This window comes from Paramormyrops kingsleyae, chromosome 25 (assembly GCF_048594095.1).
Source record: "Paramormyrops kingsleyae isolate MSU_618 chromosome 25, PKINGS_0.4, whole genome shotgun sequence".
NCBI classification, from domain to species: Eukaryota; Metazoa; Chordata; class Actinopteri; order Osteoglossiformes; family Mormyridae; genus Paramormyrops; species Paramormyrops kingsleyae.
Genome location: NC_132821.1, coordinates 30549588 through 30571459, shown reverse-complemented (window position 1 = coordinate 30571459; position 21872 = coordinate 30549588). Strand labels below are relative to the sequence as shown.

At 52.9% G+C, this 21872-nt stretch overlaps 1 protein-coding gene across 8 annotated transcripts in view; it reads left to right on the top strand.

Annotated features, from left to right (window-relative positions):
- The window catches only part of rgs12b (regulator of G protein signaling 12b), a 46609-nt gene that overhangs the window by 5319 nt on the left and 19418 nt on the right, over positions 1 to 21872 (top strand). For all 8 annotated transcript variants that reach the window (XM_023829677.2, XM_023829676.2, XM_023829672.2 and 5 more), the window contains 4 exons: positions 4515 to 4634; positions 19224 to 19245; positions 21172 to 21341; positions 21429 to 21521. In XM_023829677.2, coding sequence (XP_023685445.1) covers positions 4515 to 4634; positions 19224 to 19245; positions 21172 to 21341; positions 21429 to 21521 — 405 coding nt within the window. The remainder of the gene's footprint in view (positions 1 to 4514; positions 4635 to 19223; positions 19246 to 21171; positions 21342 to 21428; positions 21522 to 21872) is intronic.

Genomic DNA, 21872 nt, shown 5'->3' with positions numbered 1-21872 from the left:
CAGCAGTGCGTTTGAGGATGCCTGTGATCCGCGGCTGGTGGTTCGGCATATATAATTGCGGCTGTTTTTGCAGCGTGCCTGTAAAGTGCCGGCTGGGATGATGCCAACCAGCAGAGCCAGAGTGGGAGACACGTACGGTATAATTCTGCGGTTCGCCTGACATGTTTGACAAGCAGTCTGTATCTGCCTCTGTTAGGTAAAATCAGCAGGAAGCGTGGGTGTCCCATGGCCTCTGACGGGAATGGGGAACGGAGTTTTCCTGATGCAGTCGGAGATGAGAGACGCTCGTGTGTTTATCGCTGTTTTATGCAGAAGATGAAATATCGCCCCGCTGTTGGGACTGAGGGCTCGTGCTGCCTGGTACACATGCCATTCAGATGTGCTGCCAGGTGTCCAGATGGCACATCGCTGGAGAAAAATCCAGCAACTTTGATTTATGTTTCTTTCGGTCAAAGCTGCCCGAGGTTTAACAACACAGTGAAATAAAACACCCACTAATCTGTTGTGTGCTGATTGTTTTGTCTCCTGAAGTGAAGGAGACAGACAGAAAGTGTACATCGCAGGAATGGGGTTGAAATATAAAATGTTTCGTAGAAAATGTGTAAAGAACTACATGAAGAAGAGGTTGGATTGTTTTTTTCAGGGTTTTTTTTGGGCATGTTTGCATTCTTCGGACATCAGAGGGGCTCTTCCTCGTGCAGTATGTGGAGACACAGTACCTTACACTTACTGGTTCCCTTTCCAAAAACCAGCATTGATCATTAAATCAGAAACAAACAGATGGTACAGTGGATTTGAGTGTATTAGCTTAACTGCGCTGTGCTGTAAGTGCAGATCCCTCTGCGAGGTCTTACATGTGGGGGCCACAGCTTGCAGAGCCCAGGCGAATCTGTACATTCATCCTGTGGTGGGTGAAGCACTGCGCTCATGTAAAATTGTCTCATGCGCTGAGTATTCCCCGGCCACACAAAAAGAGGCACCGGTCACCAGTCGATACATTTTGTTTTGCCCATGCGCTTGGAAGACTTCCCAGCAGCCTCTGGGAGTAAACACGGTTGTCATGGGCACCGTTCCTGCCTCCTGGGGTTCAGACAATGGAAATGTCGCGGTGGTCTGGGTTGGACGTGTTGGATTGGTAACGCATCATGAAAGGGTCATTAAATACAAATAAACAATTTGTCAGTGAAATGAAGTAGTCTCATAGATACTGCTCTGGTAGTGGGACCTGTAGGTGAATTCTCATAGTCTGAGGACTGTCAAGAATGTAACACTGAAGTATTTAGCTTTCTCCCCTTGGTAATTTTTCATGGGGGGGACATATTCATTCAGGTGAAAGGAGTAGGTGCTCTTCTCAGTCTGGGCCTTGAACTGACAAACTTCTGAACAGTGACACGTCATCCTAACCCACTGAGCCACACATTAGTAGTAGTATTAAACTTTTGTTCAGCTGTCCCTTTCATTAAGCTGGAGTTAATGATAATAACAATAATAATAATAATTTATTTATATATTGCTTTTCAGAATCTCAAAGATGCTCACATAGAATAAAGTAAACAGATAACAAAACAACTAATTCCTAGGGTGCTAACTACCAGCCCTTGGTTGTGGGTCTTAAACCCATGCAGTGTGCCACTCTCACTGAACAGGATAGTTACGGAGGGGCAGCCCTGCATGGTGACGAGATGTGGTTTAAAAGCAGCAGGTCCTCATTAGTGCTAAACATGGCGCTAAAACTTTCCATAAGGAGTTTGGCCATTTCAGTGATTAAATTAGAGATGAAGAACCAATCCCTGCCTGTCGCGGACAGACCCAAAAGCAGTACAGGGAGAACTGTTTGTGGAGGAATTGCTTTTAATGGCCACTAGATGTCAATGTTCCATCTTAAATATTTTAGTTTCGTAAAGTCTTGAAGAACTTTGTTTTGTATTAAGTGTGCTATAAGGCAGCCAGTGTCATTCCTTTTGGGGGTGACTTTGGATTCATTACGTTCGACAGCTGCCTTCTGCATTGTAACTGCCCGTGTTATATTGAGTAATGCGTGACATTTAAGGTGGAGGTTTGCAGCTGGTAAAGTCCAAACGCTGAGTGTACAGTGTGCAGCTTTTGGTGGTAAAGCAGGCTGTGTTTGAACATGCTGGCAGAAGAGCTCTCGGCACCCTCCGTCAGCCTGCGAAATGCTGAGACGTGAATTCCACCCAGTGCTCCCAGCCCAAGCATGTGGTGTGGTTATGCTGGATGGGGGTGGAGGGGGAGAGGGGCTGGTTTGTGGATGGCTTGAGGCTGGAGATGAGCAGGCTTTTGGGGGGGACGCAGGGGCTCGGAGATGGCAAGGCCGCGCTTTTGCCGATGAGGACTGATCCGATGTTTACTCGCAGTGCATCGACTGGATTTCTGTAAACAGGATGGAAGGAGGTCAGCTGATCTTGAGATAGGCAGGGGGGTGGAGGGTTTGTGGTTAGAAATGACAAATAATTGCAAAGGCAGCTTGAAAGGGGAGCCCCAAGGAAAATTACCTCCTGAAGTAAATGTCGGAATAATTTAGCTCCTGGGCCTCACCCAAACCCACAGGCAGGCGTGCTGTGTGGGGGTGGTGTGGGGGGGTGTAGTCAGTGGGACTCGTCAGGCCGTCTGCCTTCCTCGCATGTGTATTAGCAAGGTAACTGCTCGTCTAAAGCAGGGTAACGCCTCATTAACTTATGCCTTCGGAGGCGGCATGATGCCTGACCTGCTGATTGCCCACTGGGATAGTACAGGGCCCAATGGCACAGTGTAGCAGCATTCACTGATTAGGCCATTGTCTAACCCTGGTACATTACAGCTGACAGTGCAGTGGCGTCTTAATAGTTAGGGAAGCGCACTTGTAATTGAAAGATTGCAGGTTCGAATCCCCGACCAGCAAGACGCCACTGAGGTACCCTGAGCAAGTTACCGTCCCCAAGCACTGCTCCACAGGGGCTGAATTAGCTGCCCCCTGCTATGTCACGATGTCACATATGGGTTAAATGCAGAGGACACATTTTGTTGTTGTGCACTGTGTGCTGCGGTGTGTCAACACTGATCACTAACTTCCACCCTCTACCTGGCTGGTTTCTGGTCGTTCCCAGTGTCTCCTGCTTCAATTTGTTCTTGTGTCATGCTGTCTTAGAAACTTTGAGCCTGGAAGCAACCAGCCATGTAGCCTTCTGACAGCAGAACCACGATTAAACCAGGATTTAAAAAATGTCAATTTCTAAAAAATATACAGTGGTCTCTTAATTTCTTCCAGAGCTGTATCTACGGTAGAGAAATTTAGGGGATCGGTATATTTAGAGAAAATTGGAGGCTGGTATATTTAGGGTCAGGAAAATTGGGGATTGTTATAAATATGGTGGAGAATATTGGGAAATGGTATATTTATGGTCGGGAAAATTGGGTATTGATATAAATATGGTGTACAATATTGGGAAATGGTATATTTAGAATGGAGAAATTTAGGGAGTGGTATATTTAGAGTAGAATAATTTGGTGTCCAAATTATAATGGAGCCATTTGGTGAAGTACTCAGTCCCAGATTTGAGCTCATCTGCCAAGAATAGCCCAAGGGGGGGGCTTCCTGGAGGCAGCGTTTAAGCAGGGTAATGGGGGCCATGTTCCTCTGTCTCACACGGTCCCGGAACCAGCCAGACTAATGTCAGTGACATACCATGCAAGCCTTGTGTCGTATCCAGGCAACATGAAGAGGCGCCTTGGCGATCTGAAGCCAGGGAATAAATACACAGCAATGTGCCCCTTGGAATCCTCTCGTTATCTTTCACTTATGATCTTTGCCCGCTAGTACAAAAACAGTTTTTCACAAAGGCTCGCAATGTGATCACATGTTTGTATTGGGAGTCATTTTTTCTTACATTTGTGATTTTGTGCCAGATTTGGCTTTATCAGATTTGTTTCTTTGCAGTCGAGGTTCCTCTTGTTTATTAACTGTGTGTTCTCTACGGAACCGCGCAGTCACAGTCGTGTGGGTGGTTTTGGGTCAAAACTCGTCCGCAGCAGATTTCGGGTGCTAGATGCCGCCCTTGTTCTGTGCCGCTGACCTGCAGCGGGGGGCATGTTGCTTCGGCCTCTACATGACATAACGGAAAGGTCAAGCAGAGCGGGGATTCTGCGAGAGTCAGCGAGCCGCCTCGCGCGTCGATGGCCCTCCATCTCGTCTGTAATCACATCTGCGCCGTGGCTGACAGGCCGGTGACAGACGTGACGCTGCGCTAATTATCAGTCATTCTGTTATTCCCGAGATGCAGAACAGGCCCTGCCATCTTAACAGCACGGCTGCCTGCGTAATTGCTGCGTTCGCTCCATTTGACGTGCGAGCTGGGTTATGAGGCCGGGAGAGCGACGTGTAAATTACACCCCCGAGAACTGGGGTCCGCAGGGTGCTTGGGGATGCCGGGGCACCCTCCTCCTCCTCCTCCTCTTCCATGTTGGTTCTGTGAATACTCAATCTCTCTCTCTCTCTCTCTCTCTCTGTCGCCCCCTAGGGTTCGAGGTTCGGTGGCACCCACCTGGGCCTCCCGAAGCTGCCTCAGCGCTCATCCTCCAAGCGCCCCCTTGGTCGCAGTCGGCGTCTCAGCCTGGCACGCTCCCTGGACGACCTGGAGGTAACGCGCGACCTTTGGCGCATGAGAGCTTTAAGCGAGTTAAGCGCTCCGACTGTTAACCCTCTGAGTCGTAGAGTAATAGAGGTCAGTCCTCCAGAGAGGATTGATGTGTGTCTTATCGCTCATGGGGGTGCAGGGTGGATCTGTGCGGTGCTCTGTTGCATCAGACCTCCTGCTCATGTCGTGCTCTGGTTTTCTGCCACATGCTGTCAAGTGTGTGTGTGTGTGTGTGTGTGTGTGTGTCCGTGCTTGTGCCCTGTGGTGGAATCCCAGCATACTCGTTTAAGTTAAGTTAAAATGATACTTAAGATATTGGTAGAGAAAGGAACTGGCATTGTATGTGGGAACAGGAGCAGTGAGGTATTGGCAGTACGGGGGAGGAGCTGAATTTGCAGTGTTTTAATGCTGCATTTTAAAATGATTGTCAGTATCAGTAAAATGGTTTTTGTGTGGTGAGAGAAACCCAGTGGGGGTGTAGAGGTCTAGTATCCGCTCTGGAGAAGATGGATCTAATCAAAGCAGATACACCTGGGCTGCTTCTCTCATCAGCAATGGAGTTAAAGAGCGAAGGAAGATTCCTCTCCGGGTGGAAACGCGGAGAGGCCAGCTGGAAGTAAACAGGGTGTGTGTGCAGTAACAATACATAAACTTGTAAAGTGTTTTCTGGCCCGTCCTCTATGCAGCAGTGAGCTACGCAGTCCATATAGAGCAATGTTTCCCAGTTTGGTCCTTGGGGATCCGCAGACGATCCATGTTTTTGCTCCCTCCCAGCTCCCTGTCAGACACTCCACATTTTCACTCCTGGGATACTGATACAGAGAAAGACAAGAAGCCTAAGAAGTGACTGTTCGGCTGTGTGTCTCTGCTTCTCACCCCCCTCCACCGCATCATGGGTGGCTCCCCTTTGCCGGCATGGGGATTCGGTGCTGCGGAAAGGGGGGGGGGGTGGCGTGGTTATCCCAGGATGACCTCATTCCCACTGGACGGAGGAAGGCTGTGCCTTATAAACCATCCCCCGTTCCCCCCCCCCAGTTTGGCAGTGCATCCGGCGCAGTCTGCCATGGTGTGTCCGTTTCACGTTTGCTGCAGTGTAGCAAATAGATGAGACGCCGCTTTAATTAAATACACTATCCGGAACATTCTATCCTCGGCTGTCCACGCCACCGTTTGTTAGCTTCGCGCTAAATTGGTTTCGCTGGACGGTGGGCACCGTGTGAGCGGCCCTCGGAGCGAAATAGAAATGCCAGCTGATAAGATCGAGGCCGGCGTTTCCGGAGTTTGGCCACAAAGACAGGCAAGGCCTAACTGGATTAATTGCCAGCGCCCAGGCAGATGCCGGACTTTGCTGCGTGTGAGATGTGCAGGGGAGCCTGTTTATGCACGGCCTGCATCTCCCCAGTGATGGCCATTTTCTTTGTGTTTACCCTCCATTCGAGGCGACACCCCTGCTCCAGGTGCGACACGCAGAGCCTCACGAACACGATGGGCGTGTCACAGCCCGCCCCAGCCCGTGTGTCACTTGACCGTGACTCAGCCATCCGTCGTACATTGTTCAGCCTGACAGGAGTGCCGCTGGACTTCCTCAGTTGGAATTTCACGGGAAGCGCTTCTGTTTCCACCTGAAAAGCCACTCGATCATTATGTGACAAAGCGTCATACCTGGGGGCCTTAATCTGATTGGCTTTGCTGAAGAGCTGGATGATTATGGATGAGCGACACGAAAGCACGTGGTATCATCACATCGCCATCTCAGAACCGTCAGTCAAATCCTTTACAAGAGACCTACTGCGGAATGGCGGCCGCATGTAACATGGTGACACAGCGTGTTCATGCGTTCCACGCTGTGTCATCCTGGTGACCCAGCGGTGACTGCCGCTGCCTCGTCCCATCACGCCTCTCCGTTCTCTCTCTCTGGTGTTTCGTCATTTTTGACTACGCCCTCCCCCCCGCAGGCCTCATCGATATCGCCTCCTACCCAGGGCTCCTCCCTCGGGGTCGAAGCAGGAAGCCGAGACCGGCTGATAGACAGCCCCCCCCCCCTCCCCTCCACACGCGCCGCGTGAGACCAGCCGTCTCCGGGCTGAGCAGGCGCCCCGGGGGGGGGGGGGGGGGCAGGACCGCCGCCGTATATCTGGATAATTGCAGACTGACCGCACAGCCTATTATTTTATCTCAAGGCTGCTAGAAGGGAGAATAATTGGCTATAGGAGCAGGACGTGGGCAGAGAGGCCGCGGTGTCATTAGCGCACCATTATATAGAGCTCCAGGCGGTGGGGGGGTAATTTTGTAGTCAGGGCTTTTAAGCCAATCAGACGGAGGCAATGGCTGCAGTCCTGTGCGGGTCTCCATAGTGGGGCTCCGGGGCTGCAGTTCTTCCTTCAGTCTCCCAGTGACTTCCGGCTTCATGCACCAAAGGGAAACCTTGGCGGTCTGTGTCCATGGTCTCGCTCAGGTGGTACTTTTCCCAACTGCCCCCCCAACGCTAAGGAAACGTGCTGACTCCGCCGGGAGGGTCGGAGAAAACCCAGGAGTTTCCATGGTGTCGTCGTGCAGATCGGCATTTTTTTCCGGCCCGCAGCCGATACGAGGCTGGTGACATGGTGGAGGCGGGCATGGGGGGGGGGGGGTCCATTAAACCAGTTGGAACAGGAATTCCCTCAGGCGGCAGAGGGCCTGCAGAGCCACCCCTAACCTCAGGAATGAGCTGCAGTTCTGGCTCCATACACACGGCACTTTTCCCATCCTGGAGGGCCAAGAAAATGCCTAAATGGGGGGTTGGGTGGATGCGCAACAACCCATGGTGACTGCACAGTCGGGCAGCCTTCTTTGTGGTCCATTTCATTAGTCACGTTTACATGACAGATGTAGAGAGCACCCCCCCCCCCTTTCCATATCGTACATGTGGCGCTAGGCAGTGTGGGTCTGCGGGCGTCACTCCGCCCCCAATGTCAGCGTCCGTGGGCTGATTGGTGGGCTGGCAGGTCAAAGAGCAGCTGGCTCGAAGGCTGCTTAAGGGGGGCTTCTTTGAAGGTGATATGGGAGGAAGGGTGGGTGGGGGGCAGGGGGAACCGGGGTAACGCAGGGACCGCCGGCCCGGTCTTGTGATGTCCGCCTCGTGTGGGTGCCCTGGGTTTATCTGCCTGCTTCTTCAGTCAGTCTTTGTTTCCCTACCCCCCCCCCCCCCAAGCATTGCACATCTGGTAGCCAGGGACATGCTGTGTCTGTGCCACTGCCACGGGCCCCCCCCCCCCCCCGAGCTCGTGAGCAGCATCAGCCGTGAGCCACGCTGTTCGCCAGCTTCCACCTGTGTCTCAGCACGTCAAAGAATGCAAAAAGCCGCCCTTCACGTTTCTGTAGCCCCCGGGATGCCCCCGCCCAGCCCCCAGCCTGGGCCAACCCCATTAGAACCCAGATTGGGGGTGTGGGGCTCACGTGAGAAAACAGCCCCCCTACCCCAGAGGGCTCTGCAGTGACACGTCCAAACACTCGACCCCCACACACAGACACGCACACAGTGACAGATCAATGACCACACACATGCGAGGGGTTAACAATGAAGATTGATCTGTGAGTGTACACACACACACACACACACACACACACACATAGACGTACATAGACATACATGGATATAACACAGACAGACGCACACAGGTGTACAAAGAGACACAGACAGATCTGTGGGATCTCATGAGGGTTAAAAAGTGACCACACACTCACAAACAACATCACACTGTCACACACACAAACACACACGCGCTCCGCCATCATCATCCCCCCCGTCTCCTCCTCAGTAGGCGGAATAGGAATGAGGGGGGCGTGTAGGAGGCAGCGGGAGGGGGAGGGCTCGGCAGCCGCGGGGAGGGAGGGAGGGAGGGAGCAGAGCACAGCGCAGCGCCGTGGAGAGCGGGGAGCAGCCAGCGCTGCCACGGGCGCATGGACCTGCCGTCAGGGAGCAGCCAGCCGGCCACCGCTGCCGCCGACATGGAGTCCGCGCTCAGCGTCACCTCCGACGGGGTGAGTCCCCTCTCCTCGTCCTCCTCCCGCTCCCGCTCCCGCTCCCCCGCGCTCTATCTCCGGCAGTCTGCCCCGGACTCCGCGAGGCTCCGCGTACTTAGTTATTTAATAGAGGCGGATATCGGCTTTCCTTTAAAGAGTCGTGCTTATCTTGGGTGTCCTGCCCACGTGAAGTGGGGGGGGGGGTTGCCCTGTGCTGGCCAGATGTCCACTAACAGCTGTTTCCCCCAAGGGGGGGGGGGGTGCTGGGGGGAGCCCCCTTACATAAAGGGGCACTAAATGGTCCGTAGCTATGCACATGGGGGCCTTTATTCCCGCGGGCTGGCGTGCCGCGAGAATGTCACCTTTCGCCTGCTGTTCGGCGTTCCGCTCTCCTCTGTCTAATGTCGTTCCGCGTGAGTGGCGACAGAAGCCGGCGCGTGGAACCAGAACTTTGCGGCTGAGCCGTGCCCACGTCTTAAGGATGCCCCCCGGTCTGGCGGAGAGGGTGGCCCCGTGGTGCTTCCCGCATGTGGACAGCAGAGGGTAGCCTCAGAGCGATGTGGCCAGCGAACCCGTTTGGGGAGGGGAGGGGAGGTTCAGCCCCCAGCACCGGCGGCCTTGGCCGGGTCAGCCTGACATTTTGGAAAGGTCTCCAGGTTGCCCCCTAGCTTGTTTTTATGCTGCCTGTGTTAGAAGACCAGACAGATGTTGCGGCTGATACCATGGACCTGCTCAGGGACCGAGACGGTTCAGCCTGGACTCTAAATGCCCCCGGTGGACGTTTCTGGGATCGCAGGTGGACGGGGGGGCAGAGAGGCAGGCGCAGGCTGTTTAAATGCCCTGATTGCACCGGGACACACTGTCACCCTGACTGCCTTCCGTCAGCTTCCAGAACAAAACAGTGTTTCTGTACCGTATGAAGTCTTATAAGACTTATCACCAGCAGGTCATGAGCTGGAGTTACACTGGGAACTGTCATACCTGGGGCCCTCATGTAGTTCTGGGAGCCGTCCCATCCTGCTCCAGTCACACGTCCTGCGAGACGCATCACAGCCGGACAAGCCAGGAGGCCCCGAGGGCTGTGGAACACGATCTGCAGGAGCACAGCTCATGGGGCGCGCCGACCTGCTCGCTGGCCCCGGGGCCGTATCCGCATTCCGCGGCCGTCACGCCGAGCGGCCCGACCCGGGTGCCACCAAAGGTTTGGGGGGGCTAGACAAGCCGTTTCGTTTAGCGTCTGAGGAATTCCCTCTGGCCGTGGCCACAGGATCAACGGCTTTCTCTTCTTTCACTCGACACTGGGAACATACCCTAGCAACAGGTGGTTGCTATGCCCCCCCCCCTCCCCCCCCCGCATTGTGATGTTCTGTCCTTTGCCGCTGTGGGAGGAGGGTAGACGTAGTATTACCGTCTAATTTCACGAAAGGTGTCGGTAGTGACGTCCTGTGGTGTGGTTTCTGTGTGACTTCGTAAGCCTTGCAGTCTGCGCGCTGGTATGCGAAGGGATTAAGTTTCATATGAAAGTCGGTTCGAGGCTCACTCTTAAAGCGGAATGTCCTCCTCTTCCATCTGCTTTCAAGGAATGTCGCCTGAGCTGGATATCTCCCAGTAGCTGCCGCTGATCTCACTGAAACTCATGTAGTATGTGGCGAACAGGTGCCCCACGTCGGGATTTCCAGGATCTTCAGGATGAAATCTCAGATTGAGCAGTGGTTAAAAAGCCTTGCTGGAAACCAGAAGGTCACAGGTTCAGATCCCAGTCTCCTGTATGGCTTGCTGGGAAGGCCCTGCACCCATCATCCAGCCAAGCAAATGGGGGCACTGCCAGTGTAACTGGGCAACAGCACACTACACTGGATCCCTTTTATAGTTATTGCGTTTTGATTACAGTGCATCAGACACGCCGTTACTGGGAAATATGGCAGCACTGGGGACTTTCCGCTCCCTCAGCACCTTTCCGCTCCCCCGTCCGTTTGTCTGCCAGGATCTCCATGCAGATACGTGGCGTTACCAAAGGATTGCAGTCGAGAAACAACACAAGCCCCGCGAGACGTGTGTCCGTCATCCTCTCCCGACCCCGATCTGCCACACCTGGGTGACCAGAGGGTGTGAAAGAGAATCAATTATCCCCGTCTCATTTAAAAGCCGGAAAAAAGCCCATCCTCCCCAATCCAATCAGCAGGCCGACAGCGGGAGCAGCAAATCAGAGCGGGAACAGGTGATTGGTGCCTATCGGAGTATGATGCCAGATCAGGGCCCACATGAAATGGAGCATCACGCTCAGTACATTTAAATGCTAATGGGTCCGGCGCCTGATGCCGCTCACCGCTCCTCTGTTTGCGGAGAGGATTATACACACCGGGCTCGTGTTAATGTTTGCCCTCGACCACTCTCTCTCTTCCCTGTCTCCGTGACTCACAGCCATTAGTTTGCCCAGAGCGCTGGAGCATCTGATGACATCACTGACGCGTGTTCAGATCCTGTCATGGCATTAATGTGTTTTTTTTTTTGTTCCCCTCCCCCCCCCCCGCGGGGTTTAAGACGAGCCGCCTTGGTCCTGACAGCCTCGTTTGTCGACGGGTTTTCGGAGAAAGCGGGATGTGAGTGACGGCCTTCGCTTTAGCCGTCCTGGTGGCGGTTTGGCTGTAGCTATTCGTCACATGGCGCTATTTTGATTTTACGAGAAAAGCGGAGTGCAGAGGCGGATGATGTCGGAGACGTATTCCGGTTTTTCCAAGGTGTTTAAAAGACACTTTTATTCAGAGAATCTTGAACAGCTCTCTGGTTCCGTCAGAGAAACCAGCTCCCTTCCTGGTTTCACATCTGAGTTTGTATCTACCCGCGCGTCGTTTGCGCGACCAAACCGCCTCCCACTGTCTATTTGTGCTGAGAGCTTCTGCAGCCTGGATGTTTGCTCCTTCCCACCTTATCAGCCGTCACGCCCTCCGCCTTCCCTTAGAACCCGACAGAGGAAGAACCCCCCCCTCACCAGCACCACCTCCGCAGGATTAGATGTCAGCTGTAGTTTGCCGTCTGCGGCCAAGATAAGACGGCAATTGTCATTTTCAAAGTACTTCTCCTTAAATGGCTCTTTAAATGCTTGATGGTAATGATCGGGGCCCTCAGAGGCGACAGACGTCACATGACATGCTGCCCCATCTTCCCTCCCTTTTCTCATGGCTGTAGATCAGGGGTCACCAACATGGTGCCCGCGGGCACCAGGATGCCCCCAAGGGCCACATGAGTCGCCCGCGGACCTGTTCTAAAAATAGCGCAACTCACCAGTGAGCAGCGTCTAAAATTTAATTTTATCCTGTTGCTATTCTTCTTTAACCACATTTGCATTTATATAGATTTGAAAATGACAATATCTAAAAAAAAGCATTTAAAACATGTTTATTATACATGAAGTTTAGATAAGTTTAGGTAAACTAGTTTAAAGTTGAATATTGATATTATGTTTCCCACCTTAAGTCATTGTTGATAAAATCATTAACGTGATCAGTGATCTTCACATAGATGAGTATCAATAATCATTAATAATAATATATAACTAAAGGTAAACTGAGCAAATTTGTTATTTAAGAAGAGTGTATCAAACTGGTAGCCCTTCGTATGGCTCAGTACCCGTGAAGTAGCTCTCCGGTTCAAAAAGGTCGGGACTTAGATCAAACCTTTCTGTCAATGATCTATAAGTTGCCTTGTCTATCTTGCCCTCCCCCGAGCCTCCTTTAACAGAGGATGAGAGATCCAGCTCAGCTCATATTCCGTCATCCGTGTTGGTTAAGCTCCACGGTCTCAGCGCTGTAGCTCCGTGTTGACGGGCTTTGGCCGCCTTAAGCTCCGCAGCCGTGCCCCGCGTTGTCAGCCCTCCGCTGCTGCACGTAAGGCCAGATGGCGAAGCCGGGAGTCGGGGTCCCCTGGGCTCGTCTCCGCGTGACCCATCTGGCTTGAGTTTCTCGACAAGCTTACGCCAACAGGATGGGAGTTAATGTAAAGTCCGAATAGATGGAGACATTGTGGACTGTGTAAGCGTCAGAGTCACGGTTAATGGTATGCACCGAGGGTGGTGTGTAACTCTGCAGGTTATGATGCTGCGCTTGTAATCAGAAGGTCATGGGTTCAAATCCCCAAGCAGGCAGAGTAATGTCACAATTGGGCCCCTGAGCAAGGCCCTTAACCCTCTATCCCATCTGGGACTGTCTGACCCCTGCTTCCACCATAAAAAAGAGGAAGAAAAAAACAATTACATCACTAAGTAAAAAGCATCTGTTAAATAAAGCAAACTGTAGTCTAGCTTTAAAGCTCTATCCGCTGTCTTGAAGTCTCTGGCCAAAACATATAATTGTTTATTTAGTGATTGCAGCAAACTGCTGGGTGGGCACCACTGAACATGCATTTCCTTCAAAGGGTCTTAGATCTTAGATTTGGGTTAAAAATGGAATGGCATGATTGAGGAGTATGTCCGTGGTGGAGGATTCGGCTGCATATTCAGTTCTGCTCTGAGGTTCATTTCTATCCAGCGCACTTAAAAACTAATCTGAGCCAGAGATCGTTTTTCTTTTTAGTCACAGCCATCTTGAAGGATTTTCTGACCCCTGTGGACAGTGGATAGTTTCACGGGCAGCACCGCACGCACTGACTGGAGATGACGTGTTTTCCTGGATTAGACGCTGCGCCGCGCAGTGTTTGTAAACCGCAGAGCTGCCTGGGATGGGCTCCACGCCCTCGTGACACTTTCCAGGAGAAACGCTTAGGCGATGGATGTGTTATTGTTTTCATTTATTTAGGTGCAGCCTCATGCATCTAACAATTACTCAAAAATTCCCTTACTGATTATCATCATTGTCTCTGTTAATTTTCCTTTGTGCCAGTAACTCTCTGCATGCATATTTCACTCCAAATCTTTTTCTACTAAGCTGTTACCTTCTTCTGACCTGGTGAAGTGTGCCGTTCGGCCCCCTAATCTCACAGGCTACGGCAGAAAGCCAGTGGCCATCCATGTTAAGGGAGATGGGGGGGGGGGGGGCGTCACCGTGGAGACTGTCCTTGAGCACATGGACCTGAGTGACAGCTTATCAAGACGTGGCCCTGGAGTCTGCAGTCGGCATGTCACCGTAATAACATCAAGGAGTCTCTTGACGATTTAGCGGCCTTGCGGGGTCCATCCAAAGCGCCGATACGCCCTGTTTAGACTAACGTAACCGTTATTTAGACTGAATGGGAAAACGGCCACGGAGACGGAACGCTGTAAAGAACCATGACTGCTATAGGAACGGCTGAAACTCAGGAAAATGGCCACCCAGACGGAACGTAAAGGGCTGAAACGGAGCCTCTACAAACAGCACAGTTCCTACTGAAGCAGCGGGAGGTGCCAAATGTTTTAAAAGAAAACTCTTGGAGACAGGAAGCTGGTTAAAGAAACTCTGAAATATTTCTGCCGAGCCATGTGGATGAAATTAAACGCAGCCCTTGTCCGCTACGCTAGAGACGATCATTCGGGAGAGAGCCGCTTGTCCTTTGTACATCTGCTCATTGTTCCAGACCAAAGAGCTGATTAACTCCCGAGAAAAAGTCTCCCTGCTTCTTCACACACGTGGGATGTGTTTTCAACAAACGGCTTGATTTTCCCGGTCTAAGTAAATCCATTTTACGTGTGTTAAGTGTGGTAAAATGGACATGCGTGTACATTTGTTTTTATGGTCGTTCTGTTAATCAATAAGCCTGACTTTAGTTGGAAGTAGTGCTCCGTTGGAGGGAAGGGCCAGAAACAGCTGCAGTTCTAACTACACCCAAGTTTCACTGTGGAAACTCTGCTTTGACCGGCAGAAATTCCTACAGACGGTATAGATGCTAAAAATAGTCCAGACCGCCACATAACGGCAGCACCGCACGCCGTGTTAAAACGCTGGGGCCATGCAGGAACAAATGGGGTCCAATGAGAAAGGAGAGCGTGCCTGGTTTCATATTCGAGGAGGACTTTATGACCTCATGCGAAGCCCTCGCAAATCGGCGGCTTCCTGCAGTGGCCGGTTGCTATGGGAACTACACGGGAGTAGAATGGAACTTCCTAGTCAGTGCCTAGTCAGGTCTGGCTGTGGGCTTGTACAGGCATGGCTGCAGCGTGCGCTCGCTGCTCACACTCAGCCGGGGCCGGGCGGCCGCGTTACCCCTCTCCGAGCTCCTCTCTCTCTTCGGCAAAATGAGTCTGAAGAAGAGGCTGTCTTTCAAGAAAGTGCTCTACTTCAACCCCAACGCCGTGAGTAGAACTTCCTTGAAACTTACCCATCCGGTTCTGCTCCTGCAGGCACTCCGTTTAGGTCAGCCGTCTCGCTCGTTCGCCCCGTTTCCAAACGGTCTGCCATCCCGTCTGCCCTCGGGAGCGTCTTTAAGCCGCTTTGGTCGCCTCGCGCCCGAAGGCGTGCAGAGCTCCTTACACCCCCGCGGAGACCTTTTCTCTGATGGTATCGCCGTGTCATTCGGCGTAAGTCCCAGCGCATTATGGACGCGAGCGTGCTCAAACAAACAGGGAGGCTGTCTCCTCTGCGCTGAATCCCAGGGGGACACTGAGGCTGCCAGGTGCCGTTAATTTCAAATTCAAAAGTAAACACGCGATTCTGTCAGACCACGTGGACTCAAAAGTCCCGCTGTTCTCGCTGGAAAATCCATACGACTCCATCGGCATCTTCGGGTCAGTACGTCCCCAGTGGGCTGGTGGCTGTCACCTTTCCCACAGTCTCTTCTGTACGTGACTATCGGGGTTCATCCTTTTTGTCAAGGTGCTAACATTGTTATTAAAAGCAGCGGTTCATAAATATGGGTTTAAAACGGCATTTATGGGCACCTTCAGCCCAAACGCTGTCGTCTCTGTGCTTGTGTCCGCGGGGCTGCATTTCAGGCCAGGCTGAAATTCTGCCTCAAATGTGTGTCTCATTAACACATTCCTTCTGGGGGACGGATTCGATTTTTCATTGTTTGTGGCAACTCTGTGGAGGATCCTGCATCATGGTGAAACACACTAGAAGATGTGTTATACATTCTGGAGGCCTGCTTTTAAGTGTTCATCATTTTCTATTACATCTAACTTTTTTTTTTCAGAATATGGACAGCTCACATACACCAGTGGGATTTGGTAAGAATGATAGCGATTACTCCCATACAAAACTTTGTGAAAACCCAGAATAGGGGAATAGGTATGTGCGCTTTTTTGACAGAAGTCTGCCTTGTCTCACCATCTATGCAGAAATTAAAAGGAAAGAGGGATTATCAGTCCTTTTATCTGTACATCAGGTCAGTAACAGGAAGAAAAGGTCAGGCGTAATTATGCAAAAACGAATTTGCAAATAACCCAGCTTTGCATTAAAGTGAATTAATTTTTTTTCCTGCTATAAGGTGATAATTTGCAAGATCCAGAAGCAGATAAAACATTCCATCCTCAATAAAGCTGCATGACGTTTTTTAGTGCATTGTAGCAGCCGGATATTTCGCCCGAGGTTGGAACATCAGGCCCTCTCCTGAGGGAGTCCCATCTATTGCATTCAGTATAAAAACTTGATGACGGACTAGCAGACTCTCTTATTCAAATCGACATACAACTGAAAGCAGGACCAGACCGTCTTTTGAGCAATTGTGGGTTAGGGCCTTTTTTCTGGGGCTCAACGGTGACATCACTCTGCTGAATTTGGGATTTGAACCAGCGACCTTCTGATCACATGCCCAACATACTTAGCCACAGAGCTACGCATCACGCAGTGCTCTTCTCAAAGGTATCTCAGCAAAGGCCAGGAGGCGGGACCTATGAAAAGTGCCGGTCGCAGTGGGTGCGAGCCGTCGATGAGCGAGCTTTCTCCTCTCGCCTAACCGGGTGTCCACGCCCCTCGCGCTCGTCACGGGGTTAGTCACGGCCGACCGGAAACGGGGAAAGCGCCGCATGTCCGCCGGCTCGTTAAGCAAGCAGAATCTTTAATTAAGGTGGTAGGCACGCCTTTCCCGTTAACATCTCTGGCGATCACGTGAGTGACGAGCGACGGGCGGTTGTGGGGGGGGAGCGGAGCACCAGCGGCGTCCCATCGGGGGGTAGGAAGGCGGCTTGCGGTGCGTTTTGCGCAGGGTGCACATTCCACACCCCCATTAAAGCTTTTCCCCTCTGCTGGCAGCTTTACTGAGACATGTTTGGCTTTTTTTTATTATACTCTAATAAAGCACATTGCTCCTCATGGCTTTGATTAATCATGCGAAAACATCGTTTGCCTCTTAATTTAGTTTCAGCGTGTGCCCTGCGATGATCCGACATCCCCTCCAGGGTGCCATCCCCCCCCCCCCCCCCACCTGACGGCCTGTGTCAGGCTTCAGGCTCTCCTTGACCCTTTATTAGGGAAGTGGTTAAAGGACGATTGATTAAACTGGGTGGATGGAATTCGGCATTCATGTAATTGTGGCCATTATTGACAAAAGGATTTGGCCTAGGATGGGCTAGGATTGTCTGGGGTGTGCTTACTGCATTCCTGAACTGAGGACAGTAACTGAAATAAAGGCGAAATCCATAAATTCATACATTCACAGGGATTCAGCCTATTAGGTGCAGCTTAGCTACCTGGCACAATGGCTCAGTGAAGATCTTCAGGACAAGCAGCCCTTTCTGTTTACCTATTGACAACAAGATGAACAGTCACGGGCTGGGGAGTGAATTTAACAGCTCATACGCAACACAGAAACCATCCCGTCTTTGTAATTAGCGTGAAAATTGTCGTGATTCAGCTTTTGTGGAAATGATATTCAGGGAGATTGCAGGAGCTTGTGGGTTCAGCTTCCGTGCAGATTGAGAAATCCCCTGGTTTTTCTTGTCTGGAGACCGGAGACAGATACGAGCGGGCCTTATGCCCCGCCCATGTGGGCGGAGCCTCGGCCAGGGCGAGGGCGGGCCCTGAATTGACGCCTCCTGTCGAACAGTGATCGCTCTGTCACGGGGTCCTGCTGCATCACGGCACCCCCCCACCCCCCCCCAGCCACGATCCTGTGTCTTCCCCTCGCTCGCGGGTGCGGTTAAGTCTCACCGGAGTCCGGGGGCCAGCGTCATATGGAGAGCAGCTGCTTCTGAGTGGAAAATCAGTGCGACCGCCTTTTCAGGTCAGGGCATTATTTACGCCCTTCAAAGCACGCCGCGCGCTGTAATTTACTGGCCTGTGGTTCCGAGCCCTCGCGGTCGTGCCGGTCTCATGAAGCAGATGACTTTATTCCAGGGGGTTTGGATGTGGTGATCGTCTTTATTACGGAGGCTATTTGTTTTTGGGTTGTTGTGTTTAACAGATAAGAGGAATGTGAATAGCCGTGTCTATGGGAGCCAGCTCATCCATCTCTCTCCAGAAGCTTCTGTGGGGACTTTGAAGATCATGGGCCGTTTGTACCGCGAACCCAAAGCCGAGCGGCTCAGCCCCGTTCCAAGCCTCGCGGTCTGGGTATCCACGTGAGGTCCGACAGGGAGACCACACGGAGCTGTGAGCCTCAGCTGTGGAAATGGGGAGAGCGTGCCGGGTAGGGGTCACGTGACCTGCCTGTGAGCCTCAGCTGTGGAAATGGGGAGAGCGTGCCGGGTAGGGGTCACGTGACCTGCCTGTGAGCCTCAGCTGTGGAAATGGGGAGAGCGTGCCGGGTAGGGGTCACGTGACCTGCCTGTGAGCCTCAGCTGTGGAAATGGGGAGAGCGTGCCGGGTAGGGGTCACGTGACCTGCCTGTGAGCCTCAGCTGTGGAAATGGGGAGAGCGTGCCGGGTAGGGGTCATGTGACCTGCCGTCTCACCCAAATAAAGGCAGGTCGTGTGGGATTCTCAAGGGTCTTTTTAGGATTTTAAAGAGCTGGTCATTTTGGCGGGGGGTTTCCTCACAGTGGGGGGAGTGTAACTCTGGAGGAGGAGCCAGCGAATCCCTCAGGACTGATCAGGAGCCGATAGCCTGGCACCCCTGGGCACGTCCTGGTGGGTGATGTTGGCAGCACATTCCTCAGTGCGTGCCGGGGACCCGGCTTGGACAGACGCGGCTTCCTATAGGCAGCCCTGATCGGCTTTTCCCTGTTAGAGTAACAGTAAATAACATAATTATGGTGTGGGATTTTCAGTGCACTTTCATTATTGTAGGGAGTTTGTTATAATGCCTGAAAATCATGTTTAATGAGCGTCTAACGAGCATGACAGAACCTGAACATAATTCTGAATCACTACTGGTGCCCCTGTTTTAGGAATTAGTTTATTTAGTTTCAGCTTAATTAGCATTGAGCTGTTTCAGTGAAAACTACCCCGGCGAGCCATCCTCAGTGGTCAATGAGTGCTGTGTGTCAGGCAGCCTAACGTCCCCGGGGGGGGGGGGGGGATTTCCTGGGCGGAGCTTCTCTCTGAGGTGGGAACAGCTGGGTGGAGGCAATGGCCCAGACGCATCCCGGCCTTCCAGTGCGAAAGGAGCTTCCGTTGCATGAGCAAAACACACGACGTGGCCCAGGACATGCCCGCGGCCCCCCGCGCCCCCCCCCCCAGAGACTGTGCTCGCCCTGTGGGCTCGGAGGGGCCCCCTCTCACTCATGTCTCTCTGTGTTTTCTTACAGTCTGCTGCGCTCTCCGATGGAGGTAAGCCAAGCCTTTACTCTCCTATACTAACACCCACCGCATTTCCACTAACAGTCCTGGGGGGGGGGGCGATGCCCCACACTCAGCCGCAGCCGCCGCTCAATAGGTAGCCTCTTGTTTTACGGTATTGCTGGCCCTGTGCAGTGTTTTGGGGAGGGGGTGTCACACCTGCCTGGGTATCACATTACACCCCAGAGCTTAACATTTTTTTGGTTCACTTCTACGAGCAGAAAAGCTGCCCTCAGATAAGCCCTGGATCAGCTTCATGGCTGCTAAGCTGGGCCTATCTTCATGGGTTTGTGCGTCAGGCTGTATCGCGTCTTTGTGGAAGGCTTTGCATTTATGTTCTGTGTTACTCCCCCCCAACACCACCACCAGCACCTCCATATTAGCATGTGCACAATGCCCCGTGCAAGGTGTGAATGTTTGTTCTACGTTCACAATTCAACCACCCAGGGGGGGAACAAAAGATGCAAGGGCCGGGCTTTGGGAGCCTGACCGGGTGTAAGTGTCACCTTCCCCACCCGCGGGATGTCTGTGTGGCCTCGGCCAGCGGGGGAGGGGCGGGGAGGGGCGGGGAGGGACGTTGCCTGCTCGCTCTTTTCAGAGGCCAGTCGCTTGTTTGTTTACATGAGAATGAGGCCAGGCCTCACGTGTCACTCTGAGGGGGGGGTGCGGGGGGGTGCAGCTTCTCCTGGCATGGGAGAGCCAGGGCCGGAACATCCATGTGGGGAGGGGTGGGGACGTCCCAAACTGCGAGGGTGAGCAGACTTGTAGGGCCTCCCCTGCTGTGTCCCCATGTCGTCAGAGAGGTATGGAGCGGTCCCGACCGAGACCCCCCCCTCGGCAGAGGGACGAGTGGTCTCTCCTGAGGCCATCAATATTGTAGGGCCCCACTTGCCAAAGGCATCTTTGGTTCCCCCCTCCCTCTGGCTTCCATTATTCATGCGGAGCCGCCACAGGCTTTGTGCCGGACTGCGTATCCGCTTTCTGCCACTCGCTATGAGCCGCTGTGTGGAGCCCAAAGCCTCCCTGGGGGGCTTCTGTCCCCTTTGATGGGCTCGCCATGGATTCCGGGACATGGGTTCCAGTCGGGCTGAAGTACCTGACCCGGTGGCACACAGGCTTCTACCAGCTGTACCCGGGTAAGACGGACGGTCTTTTCACAAGGTCTGACGTCTGCGAGGGCTAAATCCAAAATGTACTCCGTAGCTCAGAGGTTTTCATCGTTCCTCAGCAGCCGGCGTCCAGACACTGCGAAACATTTCTGCTGTTAAGAAGAGACCCGCCTTGTGGTCGGGCCCCGCGACCTTGCGGTTCACGCAGATGGGTCTAGGTTAGACGCGAGAACGTTCTGCAAACACGTCCGCGTAAAGTTTGCCGACGTGAAGAAGCGTGGCCTTTCCCAGGTCCAGGCTGCAGACAGAGAGCTCCTTTGTCCCTGACTGTGAAAGGCGAGCCGGCAGGGCCCGCGGCGAGCGGAGGGGCCGCGGCGAGCGGAGAGGCCGCGTTGGAGCACCTTTGTAAGGATCAGACGTTCAGCGTTTCCCCAGCGGTGAAGATCATGGCCGTATAGGAAGCTTGGGAGACGGGAGATTTCAATGTTTCACTTTTCTGTAGGGGATTGGGGTCATAAAGCTGTCAGGTTTCTCTGGTCCTCTGAGGAACCTGGTGGAGATGCCTCCACGCAGACTCAGGAGGCAGACCGCGTTCCCGCCAGGTGGGGAATCACACCTTCCAATCTCATTACAGCAGCACTCGCAGCCTGTTCTCTGGGGTGGGGGGGGGGGCACCGTTACCATTCAATGCCGCCCCCCCATTGTCGTCTGAGTCCTGATAAGTTTGCTGTTGAAGAATCCGGGCATTATCGTGGCCGAGTGAGTCTGGCGGCACCCCCTCCTGAGTGCGTCCTGCACATGCCCACAGAGCTCAACAGCGCCGACCTGCAGGGCTGCGGCAGCGAGAACAGCCTGAGCAGCAATGCCAGCCTGCCCAGTGTGCAGAGCCACCGTCGGCACACCGAGCGCCGCGTCGCCAGCTGGGCGGTCTGCTTCGAGCGTCTGCTCGCTGACCCTGTGGGCGTGCGGTACTTCTCGGTAAGTACCCCCCTCCCCCCTCGAAACTCTTGACCTCTGGACTCCATACCCTGACCCCTGGCCACAACTCCTGATTTATCCCCACAGGAGTTTCTAAAGAAGGAGTTCAGCGAGGAGAACATTCTGTTCTGGCAGGCCTGCGAGTTCTTCAGCCATGTGCCAGAAAATGACAAGAAGCAGGTAAGGAGGCATTAGCGTTAGCATTAGCATGAATACATTGTTAGCATGGGTGCTATGTTACTATTGGGGCCATGTTAGCGTGGGTGCTACATTAGAATAGGTGCTGTGTTAGCATAGCGGTCATGTTAGCATGGGTGCTACATTAGAATAGGTGCTGTGTTAGCATAGCGGTCATGTTAGCATGGGTGCTACATTAGAATAGGTGCTGTGTTAGCATAGCGGTCATGTTAGCATGGGTGCTACATTAGAATGGGTGCTGTGTTAGCATAGCGGTCATGTTAGCATGGGTGCTACATTAGAATAGGTGCTGTGTTAGCATAGCGGTCATGTTAGCATGGGTGTTACATTAGA